The sequence below is a fragment of the Buteo buteo genome, chromosome 27 (assembly GCF_964188355.1).
Source record: "Buteo buteo chromosome 27, bButBut1.hap1.1, whole genome shotgun sequence".
In the NCBI taxonomy this organism is placed as follows: domain Eukaryota; kingdom Metazoa; phylum Chordata; class Aves; order Accipitriformes; family Accipitridae; genus Buteo; species Buteo buteo.
The window spans coordinates 1,259,283-1,281,308 of NC_134197.1; the positions used below are offsets into that span (position 1 = coordinate 1,259,283).

A 22,026-nucleotide genomic window follows, 5' to 3' on the forward strand; every position below is an offset into this window, starting at 1 on the left:
TAAAACTAGTCTATGGAGGAGACTTGATCCTTCGACCAAAATGTGAAAAGGCACATCTTCCCATTTTCCCTGTCAACTCTGCTTTTATTCACAGTTCTGCAGAACCACAGACCATCTGGTGCAGCGCAGGGGACCAAACCGACTTCCCCTTTCTATTTCGACTTGCTCCAAGGCACTGCCCCAGCGCCCGGAGAACCGGGCTCCCGCTGCCCAAGGCTCCACCGCCACAGTACTAAGAATTGTTTTACCACTGCAAGGCACACAAAAAAATCCCTCCAAAATTATGTTTCCAATTTCTGCAGCATTATATAATTAGCATCGTTTGTGTTGCAAAAGTAATTGCAGTAACATTTTTAATTAGTCTATTTGAACACTAACATTTCTCCAGTGTGCATAATATGTTGACACGAAATTACTGGGTTTGAGGCAACTCTGAATGATTGGAGTTTGTTTTGCTTTTGTTTCTCACTTGCTTAATACAGTCAATAAAAGCACACGCTGAATGCCTGCGTGAAGTTAATGGCGACAAACCAAACCCCGTAGCAGCAGCAGCAGCAGCACGAGCTGCAGTTGAGCCCAGCGCTGCGATGGGTTTCACTTCCGTCTGGAGGGCAGCGGAGAGGTGGGGGAAGGAAGGGTGGGTTTTGAAGGCAGAGAGCAAGAAAGAAGTACTTGCTTGAAAGGTAAGACCTGTCTGACATTTTCCAGTTGCTTAGTTTTGGTATCAAACGCTGAACTGAAAACGCAAAACAAAACGAGAGCACTGGATTTGGAGGATGGGGAGAAGAAAACCTGGAAGAAGGAATTGTATTTGGTATCGAGTTCAGAAAGAGATTAAATCTGAAGAGTATCTTTGCTTACTGAGTCATAGCCAGGGATAAGAAGTAACCATTTTTCCTCAGAAAAGTTACTGCATGAGATCTAAGCACCCGTTATTAAATAACGCTTTTTTTTTTTCCCTTCTCCTCTTAAGGAATCCAGGTTGTTCTTTCCAAGATCTTTTCCACTCTGTACACGTGAAAGCAGTAACAGCTGCAGGTTATTTTTTGCTCCTAAGTGAGAACCACATCACATGGCTCCTCACCCTTACACGAGCACCTCTTCCTCTGCTTTTCCCAAGTTCCCAAGGTAGAAGCCCAGCCCAGCTGCTGCGATGGCGACTCCAGGTTAAACAAACCCAGCTCCCAGGGAGGTGCCCCCCTCACAAAACCTCCAGGGCAGCTGGTACCCCGGTCTGCAGAGGGACTGAGAGCTGCCTGGACCACAGGAGAAAGATACCCCAAGGATGGCAAGGAGGGAACACGAGTAGAAAAGATGAAGAGAAAGCTGCCAGTTCCCAGAAGCAGCACATTCCGAGAACGAGACCAAGAATTTCACTCTCGACGGCTTTCAAACCAGTTCCCTTTACCATCCTCAAAGCCCTTCTTAAGTTAGGAGAACTGAGACAGCAAAGCCATTGGCTGTAACTTAGTCACACATCATTCCTTCACCAAGACAGGCTGCAGATAACGAGATACCGCTCTCTCCCTCCTCATGTATTCCCTGGTAATGGTATCGGACAGATGGATCTCGAAACCCAGGAAGGGGAGAACATGTACACCCCTTTCTCTTCGTTATTTATGAGTTCGCACGAGAGCTCGCGTGCCTTCCAGCTAAAAGAGATCGTTATAACAGAGTCAGAAAGCCCCCTCTGTACCGCTGGCTGACGCGCAGCCAGTACACGTCGAGCGTCCCCCAGGAAGAGTTCGTTTTTCTGAGCTCTGGGTACATACACAGCACTTCAGTCCTCCGACACTCACAATATACTGATATTTTTTGTTAACCTGCAAGAACCAGCCCTGCTCCTCGGGGCCGCCTGCGCACAGACCTCAGGCTGCCCAGCACAGAAATGCTTTCTGGCTCTGAAGAAAGACGTTAGTCCAGGAAGTGTTAAGATACATACAAGGATAAGGAGGAGATTGTATACAAGGATAAGAAGCAGATTAGCAAGCAATTAAGTGGCATTTGTGGTATCCATTAGTATTTCAAGCTACAAAGAGTCAGTTTCTGCTAACTTCCTGCCAAAAGTCACAAGTAATGAGCTAATTAACAATCTAATTATTGCAAATGCCCTAGAAAGAAATCAGGGCACAGGTGAAAACCTACTTAAAGCAAGCATAGCAGTAGGAAACAGCTCAGAAACGAGAGGCATGTGCCTTAGCTACATTTCCAGCCAGCCCCACTGAATGACAGGATAAAATAGTTGGGGAAGTTGTTAAAGTTGAATTAAAGCTGCATTCAGTAAAGGGAGAGCTAAACACTACAGTCAAAGCTTACTGCAAGCCCTGTACAGCTGAAGAAAAAGAACCCCTAACAAAAAGCTAGCCCTGAGGTTTTTTCCTTCCACGTTAAGTATTTATCAAGTTCCACAGCGGCTGCAGCACAACCCGTGGGGCACAGACCCAAAGCCTCGTGCTTCTCGCCAACAGGAGCGGGACCCAGCACGACCCGGCACTACAACGGCTCCGGTGCAATAGCTTGACCGGCTCTGGGGGCAGGAGCAGCACGCGCTGCCAGCCCTGGCGCTCCAAATTCTTCCTCCCACTGCAGAAGAGCCGCTCTCCCTCCCGGAGCCTCCCGGGGTAGCTGTGATTTCAAAGCAGATGGCAGGCGGCAGCGACTTCTAGCTCACGCTTGACTTTCCAACCCGGACGCGTTCTGCATGGAGACACGGCGTGCCTTCCATCGTGGGGCACCAACTGCACGATGCTTTCACTGTAATGAGGATCGCACCCAGTCTCCCTCGCTAATGGGAGCACTTTCACCTGGGGACCTCAGAACCTCGCAGAAGGGGACACATGAGAAAATCCACAGAAGATCACTGATTTTAGGAAACTATTCAGGGTAAAGATTTGCAGTCTGTAAAATTTCCTATTGCAATACAGTAATGCAGTTTTCATGTCTGTAATACCAGAATAACCTGGAAAGTGGTTTCGTAAGGCAGAAAGATATGTTACAGACCAGTTACGCACCTTTGGAGATGTCACCGAGCAGAGCGTGCTACTGGCAGCCTCGTGAGGGCTCCTGCTCCAAGAACCACAGGACAGGACCGCGCTGTTTAACATCTACTTGTGGAGGGAAGGTCTCCCCATTTGGAGGCCAATTTTTGTGCATTAGCAAGCCTGAGACCACCTTCATGGGTCTCATTTACTGACCTCGCACCGAAGACTAATTTAATACTGGTTAAAAACATTTAAGGATAAAGCTTGAAGCAAGCACACAATTACAGGTTTGGACAATAGTTCCTAACGGCTGGAAGAGAGACTTGAAAAGGCTCAAATTACCTGATATGGAATGCTATAGGTAGAACTGAGCAAAGCACTAGAAATGGTACAGGAAGAAAGAAAAACCCTGCCCCGCCAGCACACGATCCCCACTAGCTTTTCTAAAACACTTCAAATTTCAGGGGCGTTATGTTTGCACAAACACACCTGGTGTGACACTGCCTGCACCATAAGGAAAGCCAGAGAATTAACGGCTGGGTAAACCTGGGGAAGACCCACAATAAGAGATGCAAGCTGCACAAAACTCCGCTTAGTAACATGACTTAACTGCCCATGTATGAAACCTCAGGTACCAGGGGAAGCTGTGACCTTGAGTAACACCACTAGGACGTGTTTTAGTCTCCACATCTGCTTTCTCTGCTTGCCAGCACCAGCCCAGGCCTTTAGGTGGGGGGGTGGGAGGCAGCCGGGAGTTGCTTTTGGTATTTTAAGGTTATACTCCTAAGGCAAGTGTTAAGGATGAGAAGCAGCACCACTTAGATTGGGCTAGACTTACACCGCTTGCACAAGCGTCTGCAGAGATGCTCCCGAGAGCACCCAAGACAAAGCCCTCCTGCCTGCAGCCGCCCCAGCTGGCAGGCGCAGCGCCGGCAGAGCTGCTTGGACCCACCGCGGCACCTCCAGTTTTGATTCTGTGCCACACCGTAACCCGCTGGGGTCTGCTTTCTGCTTCAGACACATCTGAAGGCTGCCAAGATGAGCTGTTCTTGAGATATTAGAGCTATACAGCCGTTTTATTTTCATGCAAAATACCTCAACTTGGGATTCAGCCACCTGCCAAAATAAAGCTCTGTCCCGAATATTCAGAAGAGCAAAATTTCACTGCCAGCAAGTGCAAGCACCAGCCCGATTTGAATCCCAAGCCCAGACCTTAACCTCACGCAGGTGTGACACACACCATCGCGGCCAGGGTTCGCCAGGCTATCTGCGAGCATCTGCAACCTGCCGTTAGGCTAGCTACGGGAGCACCATGCAACCGGGTAAAGCCCAGTTAATTCATCCTAATTTCCTGAGGGGCCATCATAAATCCCCGAAGAGCCCCTCCAGAATCCCCAGCATTACCAGAACAAAGAATTCTGGTTGTAGTAACCCAGGAGCTATTGCAACATATTTTGTTATAAAGCCTCATTTTTTCCCCAGCGACACAACTAAGCCATTCAAGTTCTTCCAGACTGCATAGTTACAGCATCGGACTGCCACCAAGCCAGCACGCAGCCCGTTTGCTGTTAAAACACATGTTTTCATGTTAAGTACATTAAAAACAATAAACTTCCCTCTGCCTTTTCCTGGGGGATTTATCTGAAGTCTTGGGCCCTTATCTCCGGTAACGAAGCCCAACCGGCTTAAAAGCACCGACCAGTTGCTCGGCTGATTAAAAAACAACAAAAAAAATATGACTAAGCTGCTTCCCCGGCCTGGGCACGGCGGTTCCCGCGGGGATGCTGCCCGCCAGCCCCGGGAGCGATGCTCCCCACGGGGGGCTCCGCGGCCGGGGCCGGTCGCGGGGGTGGCGGACGGTGTCTGTCGTGTCCCCCCCGCCCTCCAACCCCCCGGCAGCGCGACACTCACCTTGACACTGGAAGCCCTGCTTGCCGAAGCCCCTGCGGAGAGAGAGGCGGCGTGAGACACCGGCCCCGGGGTGCACCGGGGGGGGGCTGAGGGGAGCCGGGCCGGGGCGGGGGGTTGCCCGGAGGAGGCTGAGGGGGAGTCCCGCCGGGCTGGGCGCCGCGGGGCCGGGTGAGGAGGGGTCCCGCCGGGCCGGGGGTCCCGGAGCGGGTCGGGGGGGGGGTGGGGTGGGTGGAAGTCCCGCCGTGCCGCCGGTCGGGGGGCGGCGGTGCCGGCGGGGGGGTCCCCGCGGGGTGGCTCACCAGATGAAGTCGGTGCAGTGGCTGCAGAAGGTGGGCTGCTTGAAGAAGCGCGCCGTGAACTTGTGGTTCTTCACCTCGTGCACGTTCTTCTGCCGCAGGGCGCCCTTGCGGGCGAAGCGCACCGGGCCCTCCTCGCCCTCGGGGCCCGGCGCCGCCGGCGGCTCGGCCATGCTCTGCGCGGGGCTGCCGGCCGCCGGCTCGGCTCTGCCCGGCCCGGTTCCGTTCGCTTCGGTTCGGTTCGGTTCGGCCCGCTCCGTCCGCGGCAGCTGGGGCCGGGGCTCGGCTGCGCTCGGCACCTCTGGCTGCAGCTGGCGGGAGGCACCGACACACACCCGGCGCCGCCCCGCCCCCTCATCTACATAACGCTTCCGCCCCGCCCCTCATCTGCATAGCGGCCCCCGCCCCTCCCGCCCTTTCCAGCCACGACAAGCCCCGCCCTCCGTTCGCGCCGCTCGGCCGTAGCCCCGCCCCTCTGCTTTGCATCCTGATTTGCATAGCGCCGCGCGGTGTGGAGCGGGAGGGGGGGGTGGGGGGGCCGCCGAGGGGCGCAGTGGGCGGTGCCGGGAGAGGCTCCGCCCACGCGCCTCATTTGCATACACCACCTGCATCCCCGCGCCGGCGGCCCACGCGAGACCGGCGGGACCGGCCGCGGTGCGGGCAGCGGTGGGGGGTGGATAAGTAATAACGGTGGTGGTAATGAGGGTAATAACAACAATTTAAACAAAAAAAACTCAGCCCCAAACTGGGCAGTCCTGTCTTCGGGCCAGTCGCGGGGGCACCTGCGCTGAGCGGACACTGCCCGCTGCAGGACGGGCAGCACTGCAGCGTGGGGGTTCTCCCAGGCTCCCTCAGGAGTCCGAGGCTTCCCAGGGTCAAGGCCGGAATTATTTTGCTCTGCCCCGATTGTCCACACAACACAAGCGGGCAGCAGGAGCAGTAAGTTTAGGGGGATCCAGGCTGGAGCTCCAGCAGCCGCCGGCTCGGGGGGCCGGAGTGCGGTTCGCCCACGCCTGGGCTCACACACACAGGCACAAGGGTGCAAAGGCGACCAGCTCAGAGGTCCTCTCAGAATGGTTTTTTCAAGCTTATGGTTCAAATAGTGACCTTCTTTTACCCAACTCATTGAAATACCCCAGCTGACTAGCATGGAGGAGTTTTCAAAGCACGTTTGCCATTCATCTTCCTTGCTACCTGCCGGCATTCACAGACACTGAAAACCAGATCTGTCAGCCTCCTCCTCCTCGGGGTCCCGCTTCGAGGCCCAGGTCTCCCTGTGCCAGCCCGGCGCTGCATCGTGCCTGGTGTGGGAGCTGAGGCAATGAAAATTCAAATCAAAACGAGAGACAATTTTATTTGAAACATAATCATGAAAATATTTCTGTGAACAACAATTCCAAATGCTTGTTTATGGGATTTAATTCCGGCTGTGCAGCCACGTGACCATTTTCCTTCTGTGGCCCAAGTGCTTCCCTGCTCCGCTGCCAACCAGCCCTCCATCCTACAAGCTCTTTCTCTGAAGAATGCCCCTCTAGCTCTATGGAATTAAACGCCCAGGAGGCTTACCAGAAATAGGCCCAGAGCTGTTATTACCCGGCTGCTTTAAAAGGTTCATTACAATAATAAAACATAACTGACCTGTCCTGCTGATGTCGTCTTTCCATAAACAGACAGGCTTGTTACTAACACCCAGCACCATGTGATTTTAATGCTAAGAAGGAGCAATAAATTGCAGGCATCCCTCCTCGTGCTGCGCTTGTGTCATGAGGAAATGAAGGGGAACCTTCCCGAGGCCTCCTGCGGCGTGCCGGAGAAAGCGGGGGCCGAAGGTGGTGCCTTTTCTCCCCGTCATCCTGCCAGCCCGTGCTGCAGGGTGTCTTCTGCCTTGGGAGCGAGGCCCTATTCACTGCTGGTTTGCACATAGAATTCTTCACAACAGAAATAACTCCTTCTGCATGCAAAGGAATGAGAGTAATAATGAAAATAATAACAGGTCATTTTGATTCCTTTCCTGTGTACTTTTGCAAAGGAAAGTGGTATATTACCCTAAGTGCATGCTGCACTTCACATGTAGCCATGCTAGGCTGAATTCTTCTCAATTTAATTGTAAACTCTGGGCTTTGCCTGTTTCTTCTTTGTTGTTCTTTTACTGTATGTACCCGTTTTCCAAATGCAGCCCGCATAACTGCTGCATATGAAACCCAGCGGCAGCAGAAACCACTGAGAATATGTCTTTAATTTCCCCTAGAAGTGTTGATAATCATGTTAATGCGCTAGGTTTTTTTCACTCTGCTGGGCCAAGAAGTACAAAAGCCAGGTACAGTTCCTGCTCTTGGGAGGCTGTTTTCTTTTTTCCTTATTTTACCATTTTCATTATTTAGCACGCTCAGAGTCATAACAAGTTAAAGGCAGGATTTTCAAGACCATGCTCATTTTCATGGGATCTGGGTATCCAGATCCCCTCAGCACTTTGAAATGTTGGGCTGAACATCCAAACAGCTCCTTCCTCTAAGGAAATTGTTATATTTATTAATGCAAGAAAAGTCCCCACAGGTGCGATGAGAGGACTAAGACACAAACAACTCTGAACCGGCACTCTCAGGGGAGCGCAGTGCGTGGAGCAGAGGGCAAATCAGCCCAGTTCGTTCCCATTTCCGTAGAAGTGCAGGTTCTGTATGACTTTTTCCCCTCCATCGGCTCCTGCCATTAGATAGAGGAAGGCACCAAAACCCAACCAGTGATACAGGCAAATGGGCTCTCCTTTCCTTGCCTGCAGCTGCAGAGCACCGCCGGGGAGCACAGCGCTGTAAAATCCAGGCTCGCCTTTACCCGCCAGCTCTGCGGCCTCCCTTGGCTGCTGGAGGGTGGGAGCGCAGCCCCGCAGCCACAGGAGACACGGAGACAACGGGTGCAGGAGCAGGCTCCCATAGAGACATGATTCACATCCTGAGGAAGGGACCTCATCCTCCCACCAGACAACCGAGGAGCTGCTTTGTGGAAGGGAAAGCGCCGAGCAGGGCTGCCGCTCGCACCGGGAAGCGTGTGAGCAGAGAGCCTGGTGTGAGACTGCGGGGTCGGGGTTGCAGGGGACGAGTAACACGGGCCCTTTCCAACAAAAACCCCGAACCACAGCTAACAAACTGCAGGGGTTCAGGTCAGAGACCCGCTGCAATCACACAACCTGGTGCATTGCACCAAGGATGCTGCGACGTGCCCGCGGTGCCAGCCGGCTCCAGCCCTGCAGCCTTTTCTCTGCACCAGGGTGGGGAGAGCCAGCCCCAACGTCCAGCAAAGAGGCAGAATCCCAAAAGACAAGGTAAATTCTCCCTGTTTCCTAAGCAAGCTCTGCCTCCACATGTGCAAGAGCCCCTCATGCTGCTGGTGTGGACAGGACGAGTGTAGGAGCTGCCGTCCCGGAGCAATGGCTTGCATGGAAGCACAGGCAAGCTCCTGGCAAGCACACTGCAGCCTCCAGCCTTGCATTGGTGTAGGGATGCTGCTCCCTTGGTGCCCACATTGGCTTTCTCTAAAGAATTCAAAGAAGCTGGAGAACAGATTTTTCTCTTTTTTTCAGCATTTGTTTCTTAGGGACCTAAATCCGCCACAGGAAACAGGTGGAGGAAGAGTCAAACTCTAATTAAATATAAAGGTGTCTCAGCAGTGCTCAGCGGCCTCCGCCTCCACTTGCGGATGCCGTCTCGCCCCCGCAGCGTGCCAGGAGGGCTGACACAGGGACGGGGGACCCTGGAGCAGGGACCTGCTGCGCCCTCCCTGCGGGTGCAGCCAAACGGCCATCGCTCCGCGAGCAGCAGGTCTTAGCACTGGCTCTTACGCCGTGCATCTCCCCGTGCCTCCTTGCAGCTCTGCGGAGCTCGTGTGAGGCTTTCTGGGAACACTTAAAGCCCACCAGAGCGGCGGGCTGGATGCAGGCTGGTGGGGTCCTGGCAGGGGTCTCCCAGTGCCTGGGGGTGCATACTGAGCAGCGCTGCTCCTTTGGGTCCAGGTTTCACCCAAAACGGTCTTGCCAAGAAAGGGCAGATCCCCGCATACACACATACACTTTCTTCTTTCTCTGGAGGAAAGCCCTGGTCCCACCAAACTTTGGAAGAGCTTCTTGCTGCTCACAGCAGTCGATTCTTCAGGCCCCGTGGCAGAGGCTGCCCAGGCGGTACCCGGAGAGCAGCATGGCCGCAAAGGGCCCGTGGGGCAGAGCCGCAGGCTGGGGCATCCCCGGCTGGGCTGCTGCATCCCCAGCCGGGCTGCTGCTCTGGGGTCCCCCGCTGGGGAGGGGTGTTCTGCCCCGGGCCCCGCAGGGACACTGGGGATGGAAGGGGTGACGGGCAGCCCCCCACCCCCCAGAGTGGGGCGATGTCAGCTGCGCTGGTTTTTCCCTTTCTGCTTTCACAGTTTTTGCATGTTTCACGTCCTCCGTGCAGAAAGGATGGAGCGAGGAAGAGAGAAGCTGCGTTCATGTGAGGAGAGACCTACTTACCCACCCACCGGAGGCAAAAGCATCCTTCGCAGCCAGCCGCTGTGTGAAAAAAAAAAAGCAGCCCCAAACGTTAGTGCCTGAGCATTATATAAACCCTCACGAGTGGCCAGCGGCAGGGAGAGCAATGGGGAGAGCCGCAGAGGCACGGCCGGTCAGTGGTGCTCAGCTGGAACAGCCGCTGCTCCAATCCCAGTTGCGAGAAGCAATCGTTTTCATTTACCTCCACTCAACATTTTAGCCACCTTGTTTTGATCTGGCAGTGCAGATGCCGAATAGCTGTGTGCTCCGGGTCTGTGTGGATGTGCTGGAGGGGAATCCAACAGGGCCTTCGCTGAGGGCATCGGGACCACTGCCCGAGGTGGCAGGGCTGCTGGGGGACACCATGGGCTCTGGCTGGCCGCGGCCCCGCAGAGCACCTCTGCTAACCTGGGGGGTTTCAAACACAGGGAGCAGAGACACCCAGGTATGTTGGGCAGAGAGGAGGAAACCTGGGCAAAGCAAGCAAAAAATGTTATCCCTGACGGTGCCCAGAGTGCAGGTTATTCAGCTGGCAGAGAGCTGGCATGTGCTGACCCTCCACCCAGCCATCCCGGGGCAGGAGGGCAAGAGCAAGTGGAGGGACCGCAATAGAAAATGGTAGTTAAACAGGGCTCCATCCATCCCAAGTCCATCTGCCCAGGGCAGAGTGGGCAGGACAGCATCTCCCCACCACTCCAGAGAACACACTTTCCTGCAGAAGCAGAGCTTGTGCCCTGTTTTCAGGCTTCCAGCTGGCCTGTGCTCCTTTGCTGGGTCTCACGGGCACCCAAGAGCAAGAATGAGGCACGAGGACAGCCTGGGTGTGCAATTCCCAGCGAGGAGCTGCCAGGCTGTGAGGGGCAGCGGGGCAGAGCCAGAGAAGCAAGCTGGTTCCTGGCTAAGCATACAGCCTTGCAGTGCCTGGTGTTCAGGGCTTCTGTAAATGCATTGCTATTTTTCAGACCCACAAACGTTTCTTCCATCCCTCCTCAAGGCAAAGCATACTACAGATGAATAAATGAGATGAGGAGCCGGTGTTGTTTGCTGCCTGGCGGTGATACACCCTCCACTTGCTGTGGCAAGGGGCACAGGCACCAAACCTGCCAAAAAGCTGCAAAACCCAAGCGGTCCAAACCTGCGTGCACGGAAAGCGCAGCCACACATCAGGTATTTGCATGGTTCGGCACATCACAAACATGGTTAGGCTATTTAAATATTTCATATTCCTGGATGCTGGCTTTCAGGGAGAACAAATTAATTCTGTTTCATGTATCCAGAAACGGCCCACATCAAACCGCCTTCCTGCACACTTGGTTAAACAAAGTTAGCAGTAAAATCCTTGGGGTTTTGCTGCTTGTTTCCAAAACCATTTCATCAGTAATTGGCTTTCATGTCCTATGACTCCAAGATAGGAAGTGGTCATTACTTGTTGCTATTGCTCCAAACCGGTGGGGATTTCCCGCTGCCTTCCGAGCTGGGTTAGCACACAGGTGAGTTCAGTGTGGTGGAAGGAGCCAGAGTGGCACTGCCACCTCCGCTTGTCTCACCGGCGTGCAAAGGGTTGCTCCAGGCTCCGGAGAGCAAGGCAGCAGCATCCAGAGTTAAGGACAGCATTAAATTTTTCTGCTGGATTGTAGAAACAGCACCCAAACTGAACAGCAACAAGACCAAGCTGTAAGAGGTGGGCTCGAGCTGATGCACGGCCACTTTTCCATCCAGCTGCACTAATGCAGTCCCTGCATCTGTGCGTGCACCCCCGGGGGGCTGGCACACTCCTGGCCAGGCAGCTCTTCACCCCTCTCCCTCTCTTAGGATCAGTCGTGTCCAGTGACTAAGCCCAGCTCTGGCAGCAGAGCAGAGCGGGAGCAGAAGTGCCACACACCCACCGGTGTCGGTGGTGCCACGAGGCCCCTGCAATCCTCTCCCATCTCTCTGGCCGGGGCTGCAACACCTGCCTCCTCTGGCATGCAAAATAATTCGGCTTTTGTGCCATGGCAAACTCCAGCTGCCATCCCCCAGGAACCGGATTTCTCTGCAGCACCCCTTCTCATAAGTGATGGCTGGTTTTATATACAGCGTTCATCACATTGCTCAGAAAAATCATCTGATCATCAAGTTATTCACCCAGCCCTGCAAGGAGTTCCATTTAAATAACAATGAGGCTCAGTTACAGACGGCAGGGCTGATCCGGCTGCACAATGACTTCTTCATTAAGCTTCCCCTCGGAGGGCTTTCCTCACAGCTGAGCCATTAACCTCTTCCCTTACAGCCGCTTTCTGCTGCTGACACCCAGCAGGTCCTGCCCTGAGCCAGCAAACCCTCAGCCCACAGAGCCCAAACGGGCCCTGCTGCGCGTCAGGGATGCTCCGGAGCCTGTTTCTTCACGAGTCTATCACCTGGCTGCCTTAAATCCTGGGAGATGGAAATCCTCGGATACATGTTCCTACAGTGGCTTTGGCCTTTGTCCACCCCCAGCTTAACCGGGCATCGCTGCTGGCACGTCCTCAGCACATAAATGCCTTCACACAGATGCTTCACAGAAAATCGGGTGGCCCTTCCCTGCTTGTTCACTCCAAGCAAGCACGGGTCTCATTTGGCTTGTACCGCTCAAACATCATGCTCGTACTCTGCTCCCTTTCCCCCAGCAGCTCTGCCCCTGGGCCTCCATCTCTCCAGCTGGTCTGGTCATTCCCTGGCAAAACCAAGCCTGGGATAAAGCACAGATCTGCCATTAGCGCAGGGTGGGGTTTGCCTTTTCTCACGGCACTTATCTCATGTTATTTTCCACTGGAGATTATTCCAGCTTGAAGGCAAGCGTGCAGGCGAGAGCTGTGGGCCAGGCATGCTGGGGTCCTGCCTCGCTGTCCCCCGATGTCCTGCCGGCCGCCCTCCCCAACCCCGCAGATGGTGGGAGCGTGCCCGGGCACTGCAGCACAGCTGGTGGAGGAGAGGTGCAGGGGAGGCTCGCGGGGGCTTTTCAGCCGGAGACGTGGGTTTCCCTCCTCCTTCCCCCATCCCTGGCCCTCTCCTTGCTGGTGTTTTTGCCTTCCCAGTGGCCTCACCCTCAAAAGCCCGTGCACACACGGATACAAACACCCACCACCGCTCAGTGCCGTTACTGGTGAAGGCGGTGGGTGCCACTGCTCAGATGCCACCGACCCATTCCCTGGGTGCTGTGCCTGCCGGCGTGGAGGACCCTGGCTGAGCCCACCCCAGGTAACACGTCCCCCCGCCGCCACCAGCTGCTGGGATGTGGATCCTTATGCAAGGGATTGTGTCACCGGAGCATAGCCACGGCCCAGGCATCTCACCTTCCCTCCGAGGAGCGGTGACCCCGGGAGCATGTCCGCAGATTTACCACTGACTTGCTGCCATCTTCAGCTGTGGCATCGTGTCTCTGCAGCTCCGTTACTCCTCTCCAGCCAGGTCCGGCAGCGTTAGTGCAGGCGAGGGATCTCCACTTGGTGATGGCTTTGGGACTCCAGCTCTAGAGCTGCAGACAAGGTGGTCTGCTCTGCATAGTGTGGGGTATCACGGGACCTCCTGGTACCGCTCAGACCACAATCATTTAAAGTTAGACAAAGCTGGGGAGGAAGAGCAATGAAAAAAAAAACTGAAAACAGAGAACAACCTACCTGTTGATCAATTTCCAGAAATATTTGAAAATGTTCCACCAAAAAAAAACTGAAAAAAAATCTCCCAGAAAGACTTGCTGCTTCACTAATTTAGAAATCAAAAGAATTTTTGAATGGAAAACATTTGCATGAGGTTTTCACTCCTCTTTAACTAAATAACTTGGTTTTGGTTTTGGACAGCAGCATCTCAGCTGCTGTTGGGTTTTGTTTACCCCAAGGGCATCCCCCCAAGCAGCAGGTTGGAGGGATGTGGGTGCCAGGCTGCGCTGGTGTGTCCCCTGGGTCCTGCCCCAGCAGCTCACACCACCAGCCCCAGCGAAGAGAAGGGGAGGGAGCTCAGCACTGGCCGAGTGGGATTTTTCTGCTGTAAATCGCAGCAGGTTATTTTACTCCATGAGCTGTGAGGTTTATTTATTCCTCCCTTACGCTTGCTCATCTGTGTTTGTTAGCCAGATCGTACCAGTTGCCATCTGGAGGAAGCTGTAAATTGTTTTCTGGCTTTTCCCTACCGGCCGTGGCTCCTCTGGCTCCTTCCTGCCCCTCTCGGAGCTGGGAGCTCTGCAGCACCCGGGAGCCGGCGGATGTCGGCTCTGCGGTGCGCGGCCCAGCCCCTGCCCGTGGGCTGCTGGAAGGGCCACGGAGACCCGGGACCACCAGGTCCAGGGGCCACAAAGCATCGTAGAAGCTCCTGCCTTCAGGGGGAATTTTTGCTTGTTTCTGTGTGTGGATGCCAGGCCACGGCCAATCCACTCCCTGCGCCCAGCCCGGGAGCTGCTCAAGTGTGCTCAGGTGAAAATAATCCTCGTCACTGCCGGTGGTCACATTTGCAACGACACCGGAGGGGGGTCTGTGCTCCGCCAGCAGTCTCTGAGCCAGCCACGTTCCTCAGCTCTCCCTCTAGGTTCCTCTTCCCGACGCCTCCATGAAATCCAGTTGCTTCTGCAGCCCTGGGGCAGCACTGGGGCCTGGGGACAACGGGCGAGATGTCACCTGGGCTTTCCCAGGCATCGTCCCTGCTCCAGGGCTGCCCGCTCCTGGAACGAGTGGAAGGTGAAATCCTCCGCGCTCCCGGCTCAGTCTGGACCGCGGCCATGGGGGCCTGTGAGCATCTTTGTAAAGGAACATTTGGCGTGTTGAGGGCCATCCTGCCACTTCCCCCCACGCGATTCATTCGAGGTGGAACCTCCTCCCCTGCGACGACTTGCTGGACTGCCAGCAGGTATCTGAACATAATTAAATCCCGCTGCTTTTTCAACTGTCCTTGGAAGCCTCCTGCCTGACCCAGTTCTGGTGCATCCCAGCGCCGGCGGGGTGCCCTGCCTGCTCCCCGAACTGCCGGGGCACGACGGCTCTTCTCGGGATTAATGATCAAACGGGGAAAGCTGCTGACACAGGCTCCCATTAGTGCTGGGGACGGGAACGGCAGCGCCCGGGACACCGGCCGGGGTGGGGGGGGGGGAGCCCCGCTGACCCCGGCCCCGCCGCCGCTTGAGAGGGAGCGCTCCCACCCGTGGGAACCCCCCACCCGTGGGAACCCCCCACCCGTGTCCGGGGCGCCCCGGGCAGACGCGGGCTCTCTCTCTCTCCCCCCCCCCCGCCCGGCAGCCCCGCCCGACTCGGGATGTCACCGTTCCCACGGCAACGGGAGCGCTGCAAAAAAAAAAAAAAAAAAAAGGAAGAAAAGGGAAAAGGAGCTGAGGAAACCGCGGGGGGGAGGGGAAAGGCAGCCGGGGGTGGCGGGGGGGGGGGGGGTCGGTACCCAGAGGCCACCCCCGCCGGGCCGGACCGGGGGGTGCTGCCCGGTGCCCGGTGCCCGGCGGGGGGGCTCTGCAGGCTGCAGCCACCCACCCGGCAGCGTCAGCCCCGCTGGGGCTGGGGGCAGCCGCCTCCCCCAGCACTGGCACGGCGTTAGCCCCCCCCCAAACGCTCAGAAAGCAAAACTGGGGGGTCGGGGCGCTCTGCCCCGTGCCCCTTTGTGACTACAGTCTGAGAGATTTTCTCCAGGTCTCCATTTTTTTCTTAAATCGAGAGTCCCACCAGGTGCTGTAGCTTGAGAAATAACTCGGGGGCTGGGCAGCAAAGCGGGCAGAGCGGGGGGCAGCTCCCGGCTAGCGGTAACGGCAGGCAGGACAGACGGACGCAGCCAGGAGAAGCCCGGCTCTGCGAAAGGTGTTTTGCAGCTCGGCATCCTCTGCCCGACCTTCACGTGTCCTCTTTTTGCAGAGCCTCGCCAGGGCCGAGCTGCCAAACTCGGCCGGTTCGGCCCCCTCCCGCCGCAGGCCTGGGCGGTTTGGCCGGACCCCCGGAGCAGGGACCGCTGGCCCACCTCGCCCTGGCGCTGCCGAGGCTGGGGGTGCCCTTTGCCATCACTGGCACCCTGGTCACAAAGAAGAGGAGGAAGCCACGCCAGCACCAAGGTGCCAATTACTCTTTCATTAGCAGCCAATGCGTTCCTTTAGCAGCCCTGTGCTTCTCTGTACAATGTTGATCATTTTGATGGAGCATTTGTTTTAATTTCCCAAATGAGGAAGCAATCTTGTAAATATTGTGCGGTAATTAAAATGGCTATTTATTGTGCAGCATTCTGGCTGCTGCCAGCACAGAGTCTGATTAGCATTCCCCTTCCGCGGAGCCTTTGCTCCAGCCCGTCCTGCTGCTCCAGCGAGCTCCTTCGCCCTCACGCCTCTCGCTCCGACGTCGGCACGGCCAGCGATACGCAGCCAAAGCACCTCCACGCCTGCAAGCCCCGCTGCTCTGATTCCTCGCTGCTAAAAAACAAATGGAGGTTCGACATCCTCCAAAAGCTGAGAAACCCAGCGAAGAGCGATAGAAACTCTTGCTTCCGAAGCAAAACCCGCTTATTCGGGTCTTGCTGGCAGCAGCGGGATCAGCCACTATGGGCAAATCTCCGTGTTGGGGACAACGGAATAACCCGGGGTCTGGAGGAGGGGGGGTGCCCTGGGGCAGCGATCCCTTTGCCAGCTTTGACCTCAGGTTGGGGGGTTCTGCCAGCTCTCTGCTCGGCCCGGGGAGGAAGGCGCCCGCCCAAAGGCTGGCGGTGGTCCTGCACGGCCGGTGCCCCCCGACCCGCCCTGTTACCGCCGGCATGGGAGAAGGGCGCCCATCCCGACAGAAGTCCTGGTGAGGGACCGAAGCGTCCCAGGGGAGGGGTGACAAGCCCGCTGGGAACAGCCCTTTTGCTTGGGCTCACAGCCCCGCCATGGGGCCAGGAGGTGGTTTTAGCCCAGTTCAAGAGCCCAAGCCCGTGTCTCAGGGAGGGGACGCTGGCAGACGGCAGCGGTGGGCTCCACGCTGCCCGCTCCCAGCAGAGCCCATGGGCCAGCACCAGTGACCACCGTCGTGGCCGACCTTGGAGGAGGATGGGGACGGGGATGGGAATGGGGCGTGTGGCAGAAATTTCTCTGAGATGGTTCAAAATCCTCCTCCCAGGTCTCCATGGTGACCAGGAGCCTGTGCCATCTCCGGCGCTGGGTGCAGGGCAGGCGGCAGCCGTGCTGCCGGGCAGCAGAGCAGCTTTCCCACCAGGGACCACAGAGTGCTGGGGACACGCCGTGGGGTGCAGAGGGGCCCCACAGCCCAGGGAGCGGGACCGCAGGCTGCTCACACACCTCCGGCGCCGGTACTCACACCAAGCCTTACAGCGAGGGTCAGGAGTCCCGTGTCTGAACCTGGACTTCCACTCGTCACACTTGCGTGAGCGCAAATTAGTTACCTGAGGCTTTGCCTTGTGTGGTTTCTGGTTATTATTTCCTCTCCACAAACATTCGAAGTGGCAAATGCTGAAAGAAAAGAAATACTCGGGAATAAACCTCTATCCAAATCCATTTTAAAAACCCTTTAAAATGTAAATCCTTCCAGCTTGAGCGATGCTGGGTAAAGAAACACTTTGGTGCTGGGGGAAGCGAGGCTGAATGTCACTAGGTGTGCAGAGAGGAGGTGCAGCCCCCGCTGCCATGAGCGGCTCGGCTCCCCTGCCAGCCAGGGGGAAGCGGGGCTCCGGGGGTCCCGGCCCCCACGCTACCCTGTCCCCCAGGCCCCCTCCCAGGAGGCACATTTCTATGCTGGCTTCTCTCCGGGGAGCCCGAGTGGGCTGCCGATGACAGTGAAAAGAAATTAAAGATCAATAAAATGAGGAGTAGAAGCAGAAGCAGAGGGGGTGGGAAGCAGAGGGATAAGCCCCTCTCGCCCTCCTTCCCCTCCGCCAGCCTTGCCGAGGGGGCTCTCCCGCTCTGCCGCGGGGGTCAGGTCTGGGACCGCTTGGTCGGACCCCCAAAGCTGAGCTGGGGAGGTCCCCGCCTGCCCCCCGTGAAACACCCTCAGCTCTCCAGCTGCCGTCGGTCGCAGAAGCTCCCAGAGCACGCGGTGGTGATGCTCATTAGTGCTCTTTGCATATAAGCTAATCGGCGGGGAAGCTGCTCTGGCATTTGTGCCTTGTTCTTGGGCTGCAGAGTAAAAATAGCAGCGGAGGCTGGCACAGCGCTCCGGGGTGGCACAGTGGCAAGGGACATGGCACGATGAGGAGGGATGCGGCACAGCGGCAAGGGATGTGCCACGGCAGCAAGGGACGTGGTATGGCGGCGAGGGCTGCTGCCCAGCCTTGGGGTGCGTTCCCCAGCCCCGCAGGCACCGTCCAAGCACAGGAGGGCATGAGCCCATCCCCACGCCTGCACTGCCTGGACCCCGCTAATGGCATGGCTTTGAAAGCTTCCTCGGAATACATTTAGACTCCCACTCCCTTTACCATCGCCTCGCTCCCCGTCTCCTACATACAGATGCCAGCTCACGCGCGGTACCAGCTCCGCACGTCATCGCCCACCTCCACTGTCCCCTGCACCCCCATACCAGTGCCCACACATCCACCCAGCACGCCCCAACCCAGCAGCGAGCACCCATGGGAGCTCCCCAAGGCACCAGCACCCGGTGCGGCGAGCAGGGTGCTCCCAGGGCTCACCCAGACACCCGGGAGATGAGCATGGGGAAGGCTGGAAGAGCCACGCCAGCCAAATTATAAGCTGCCTTGGAAGCCTTGCAGGCGCAGCAGCCGCCCTGCCCGCTCCCTCGGGGCTGCCAGTGGTGCGAGGGCTGCAGGAGCTGCAGGAGCTGCAGGAGCTGCGCTGCTCCCCGCTCCCATGCAGCCCCTCGCATGGGGCCGTTGCTGCAGGTGCCCCCTCCCCTGCAAGGCTCCTGTAACACCCACGAGCACCGGAGGAGTCCAGGGGCTGCACATCCCTTGGCCTTCTCACAAAAGGTCTGCAACGCGCCCCCAGCCCTGCGCTGGTGTTGCCGCTGCCCTGCCTGCATCTGGATTTTAGTGCAATTCATCTTTTTTGAATGTTTTTTTTTTTAACATTGGCTGGGGCCAGAGTCCCCCAGTTTGCTCCCACAGGCAGGAGGCAGCCAGGGAGCCGAGGAGCAGGTCGGTGCCCTGGGAGCGGGTCCGGCCTCGACTGGTGGGCGCTGGTGAGGGGCAGAGATCCCGCTGCCCCCAGCCATCCCCGCTTGCTGCTGCCTGCATCCGCCCTCCGCAGCCACTGCGTGTTCTACCCGATGGACAAAATGAGCTAAAAGAATTAAATCACCTTTTATTTTTAAGGCTGTGATTTCTCCAGCTGTAGACGGGCAAAGAAAACCTTTACAGCAGAGCAAAGTGAGAATTCCCAGACGCTCTCACGGGGCATGTTCCAAAAAGCATTCATCCATCATACTCCGCCGCAGCCACACTCTTGGCATCTTGATGTGCTGCCGCTGCTCGGGGATGCTGCTATTTTAAGAGGAGGCTTTGGGGGAGCACACTGCCAGACACCCCTAATGCTTCTGAGGGGAGAATTTCGAAGGAAAAAATCTGAGGTTCCTCCTTTCCTGGACGGGGTCAGGGGTGGCAGGCGAGTGGGCGGAGGGGAACAGCGAGGTCTTGTTCTGTCTGTGAATGAAAAGCCTTTTGTGAGCCCGGTGCGGTGGCACGGGTGGGGAAACATCACCCGGTGAGGCTCCACCGCCAAGGAAACAACCACCACGGGGCCAGCACGGCGCGGAGCCTTGCTGAGCTCACGGCCCCGGTGATTTCTTCTTGTTACATGAGCTGTTGTCTGATTATTGCTAACGTGCGGAGGTATTGCTTTTTCAGCCCATTTTTCCCTGCCGCCTGGACTGTCCCTCTCCTGGAGGTGAGCTCAGGGGTGCTCGGGCACTGGTGCAGCGATGGAGCCGGGTCTCCTCCTGCAATAAGGGACTCGGTCCTGTAGTGTCAGTGTTTGGGATCCCAGAAAGTGGCCTGGGAGAGCGGAGATCCCTCCCGGCTGTTCACCCCTCACCAGCCCGGGAGGGTGCCAGCCCCTCGCATGCAGCAGAAAGGAGAAGTCACCCCCCCACCCCCAGACATCGGGAATGAGCTGCCACCCCCCAGCAGGGACCAGAGTGCTGAGGCAGGGCTGCACAAAACCGTGGCCATGGGACATTCCCAGGCAGGCTACAGGGCTGCATCCCACCCCGGCTCTGTGGAAACAGCAGGGGGGCAGGGAACCCCCCCAGAGCAGCCACGGCCCCGTGTCACTGAGCTCAGGGCTGAGCCGTGCATGGGCAGCGCATGGGCGATGTCTGCCGAGCACCGTGCCGGGGCCAGGAGCATCCTGCGCTGCATCTCGCTGCCACGCCGGCTCCCCGTCGGAGCAGGGCGCGCTGCCCCACCGGCCGTGAATTCCCTGTTCCCAGCGGGGCTTCAGCGCGGTGGAGCCAGGCAGGCCTGCGAGCTGGGGAAGGAGGGAGACTCAGCCGAATTAACCAACTCATTAATTCGCACATTTGCACGCTGCGTATCAGCTATTTCCAGCGTGATGCTGCTGCCAGCGGCTGCATCCCACGCGGCCACCAGCCAGGGTGGGCTGAGCCGTCCCCGCCAGGGACCGGGGCATCGGCCGCAGGTCGGGGCGCAGGGCAAGGCACGAAACGCAGCAAGAACTCCTGCATGGCCGGGGGGGTCACGCAGGCTGGGCAGGGGCCCGGCTCAAACTGGGGCCACAAGCCGCGGTCGGGATCATCTGCTGCCGGACATGAGCTGCAGGCGAGCAGCCCGGCTCGGCGGCCGTGCCGCGGCACTTGGATCTTCGGCGAGAGCCTTCAGCCGTGGACAAACACACGGCTGTTCCCTGCGAGTGGGCTGGCACCGGGGAGCCCGACCGCAGGCAGCAGTTTGGCGTTCTTCCCCCGGTCAATGTTTAACCAGATTATTTATCCAGAGTGAAAGAGCTGTAGTGTGAGGGCAGGAGGGGCTCGGGCAGGCACAGGGACGGACAAACGTCCTTCTGATGCTGTTCCCAGAGCACACCCTGGTTTTTTTCCCTGCGTCCCCAAAGCGCTGGCACCAGCCATGGCCGATAGCACCCGGGCGAGCACATGCACGAGGTCTGCAGAGCCTTCGGCGGCTCTTGTGTCCCCAGCGGTGCCCTGGGCTCCCCCCGGGCTTTCCGTCACGCAGGGGTGTGAGCGCTGGTGTCCTGGCCAGCCCCAGACCTCAGTAATGACCTCCCCATTAGGTCCAGGTGCCCACAGCATCGGTGCCCCAGGCCTGCCCTGCTCCCGAGCGGCATCTCCATCCCAACGGGTGCAAAAAAGCTGGAAAACACCAGGCAATGTCCTGGCTCTGCGGCAGATCCACGTGCCCATAAAAACATGGTGTAGACCCATGGCCAGGACTGATGCAAGTTTGACTGAATGGGAATGAGATGTATTTTATGTCCTTAAAGCACATTAAGTGCTTGGAAGTTAATTGGTATTTAATTAGCATAAATTAAGCTCTTTAATAACAAAAACAACGCAGTATTACAGATGCTTTATTAAAAGTCACCCTGACAAATTAAAAATGAACGTGCTGAACGCATCAACAGCAAAACAGGGAAGCACACGCGGCCGTGCGCGGGCCACCCCCCCACCTCCTGCTCCCCTCGCCTGCACCCGGGGACCGCGAGCAGCGCTCAGCAGCATCGCCGCCCCGGTGGGACCGCAGCCCCCCAGCCCACCTCGCCTGCACCCGCCGGGTGAAGGGCCCTGGAGCCGGGATGCAGGAGGGAGCCGGGATGCAGGAGGGAGCTGGGATGCAGGAGGGAGCCGGGATGCAGGAGGGAGCCGGGATGCAGGAGGGAGCTGGGATGCAGGAGGGAGCCGGGATGCAGGAGGGAGCCGGGATGCAGGAGGGAGCCAGGATGCAGGAGGGAGCCAGCCCCACGCAGAAGCAGCTGCAGCCATAAGCGTGTTTCCTGCGGCGTCGCAGGGCCGCGCTTCCTCTCGAAAGGGGAAGGTGGGTGCCCGTCGTGCCCAAGTGTGGCAGCTGCGGAGGTCTGCGCCCCGAGCAGGGGCCGGGGCAGGTCAGGCCCCCCCAGTGGCTCCCCACGGCCCCCAGCTCCCACCAGCACCCACTCCCGCACCCCCCCCAGGGTCCCTCTGGGGAGGAAGCAGCGACTTTGCTCCTTGTTTGGTTTGGCATTTTTTGTGGCGTTGCCATGACAACCGTCCTAGTGACATCTTCATGCTATTTGTCTCCTTCTGTGGGTTGCATCATTTTCCTTCCTGAATGAGCAGCTGCCTGTGCCCCGGCTCACCTGGGCCCGTGCTGCCCACCGCGGGGTACCACGTCCCCCTGCCCAGCCCCGGGAGAGCCGCCTGCGGGAAGGGATGCAGGC

The 22,026-nt window shown here is 57.5% G+C and overlaps 1 protein-coding gene across 2 annotated transcripts in view; it reads right to left on the bottom strand.

The window, feature by feature from the left end:
* The window catches only part of PRKCB (protein kinase C beta), a 131,693-nt gene extending 126,163 nt beyond the window's left edge, over positions 1-5,530 (bottom strand). Inside the window, exons 1-2 of one of the 2 annotated variants that reach the window (XM_075058348.1) lie at positions 5,192-5,530; positions 4,893-4,924 (exon numbers count right to left, since the gene is read on the bottom strand). In XM_075058348.1, coding sequence (XP_074914449.1) covers positions 4,893-4,924; positions 5,192-5,361 — 202 coding nt within the window. In that variant the 5' untranslated portion in view covers positions 5,362-5,530. The remainder of the gene's footprint in view (positions 1-4,892; positions 4,925-5,191) is intronic. The other variant, XM_075058347.1, reaches the window with a different exon arrangement.
* Between the last annotated feature and the right edge of the window lie 16,496 nt (positions 5,531-22,026).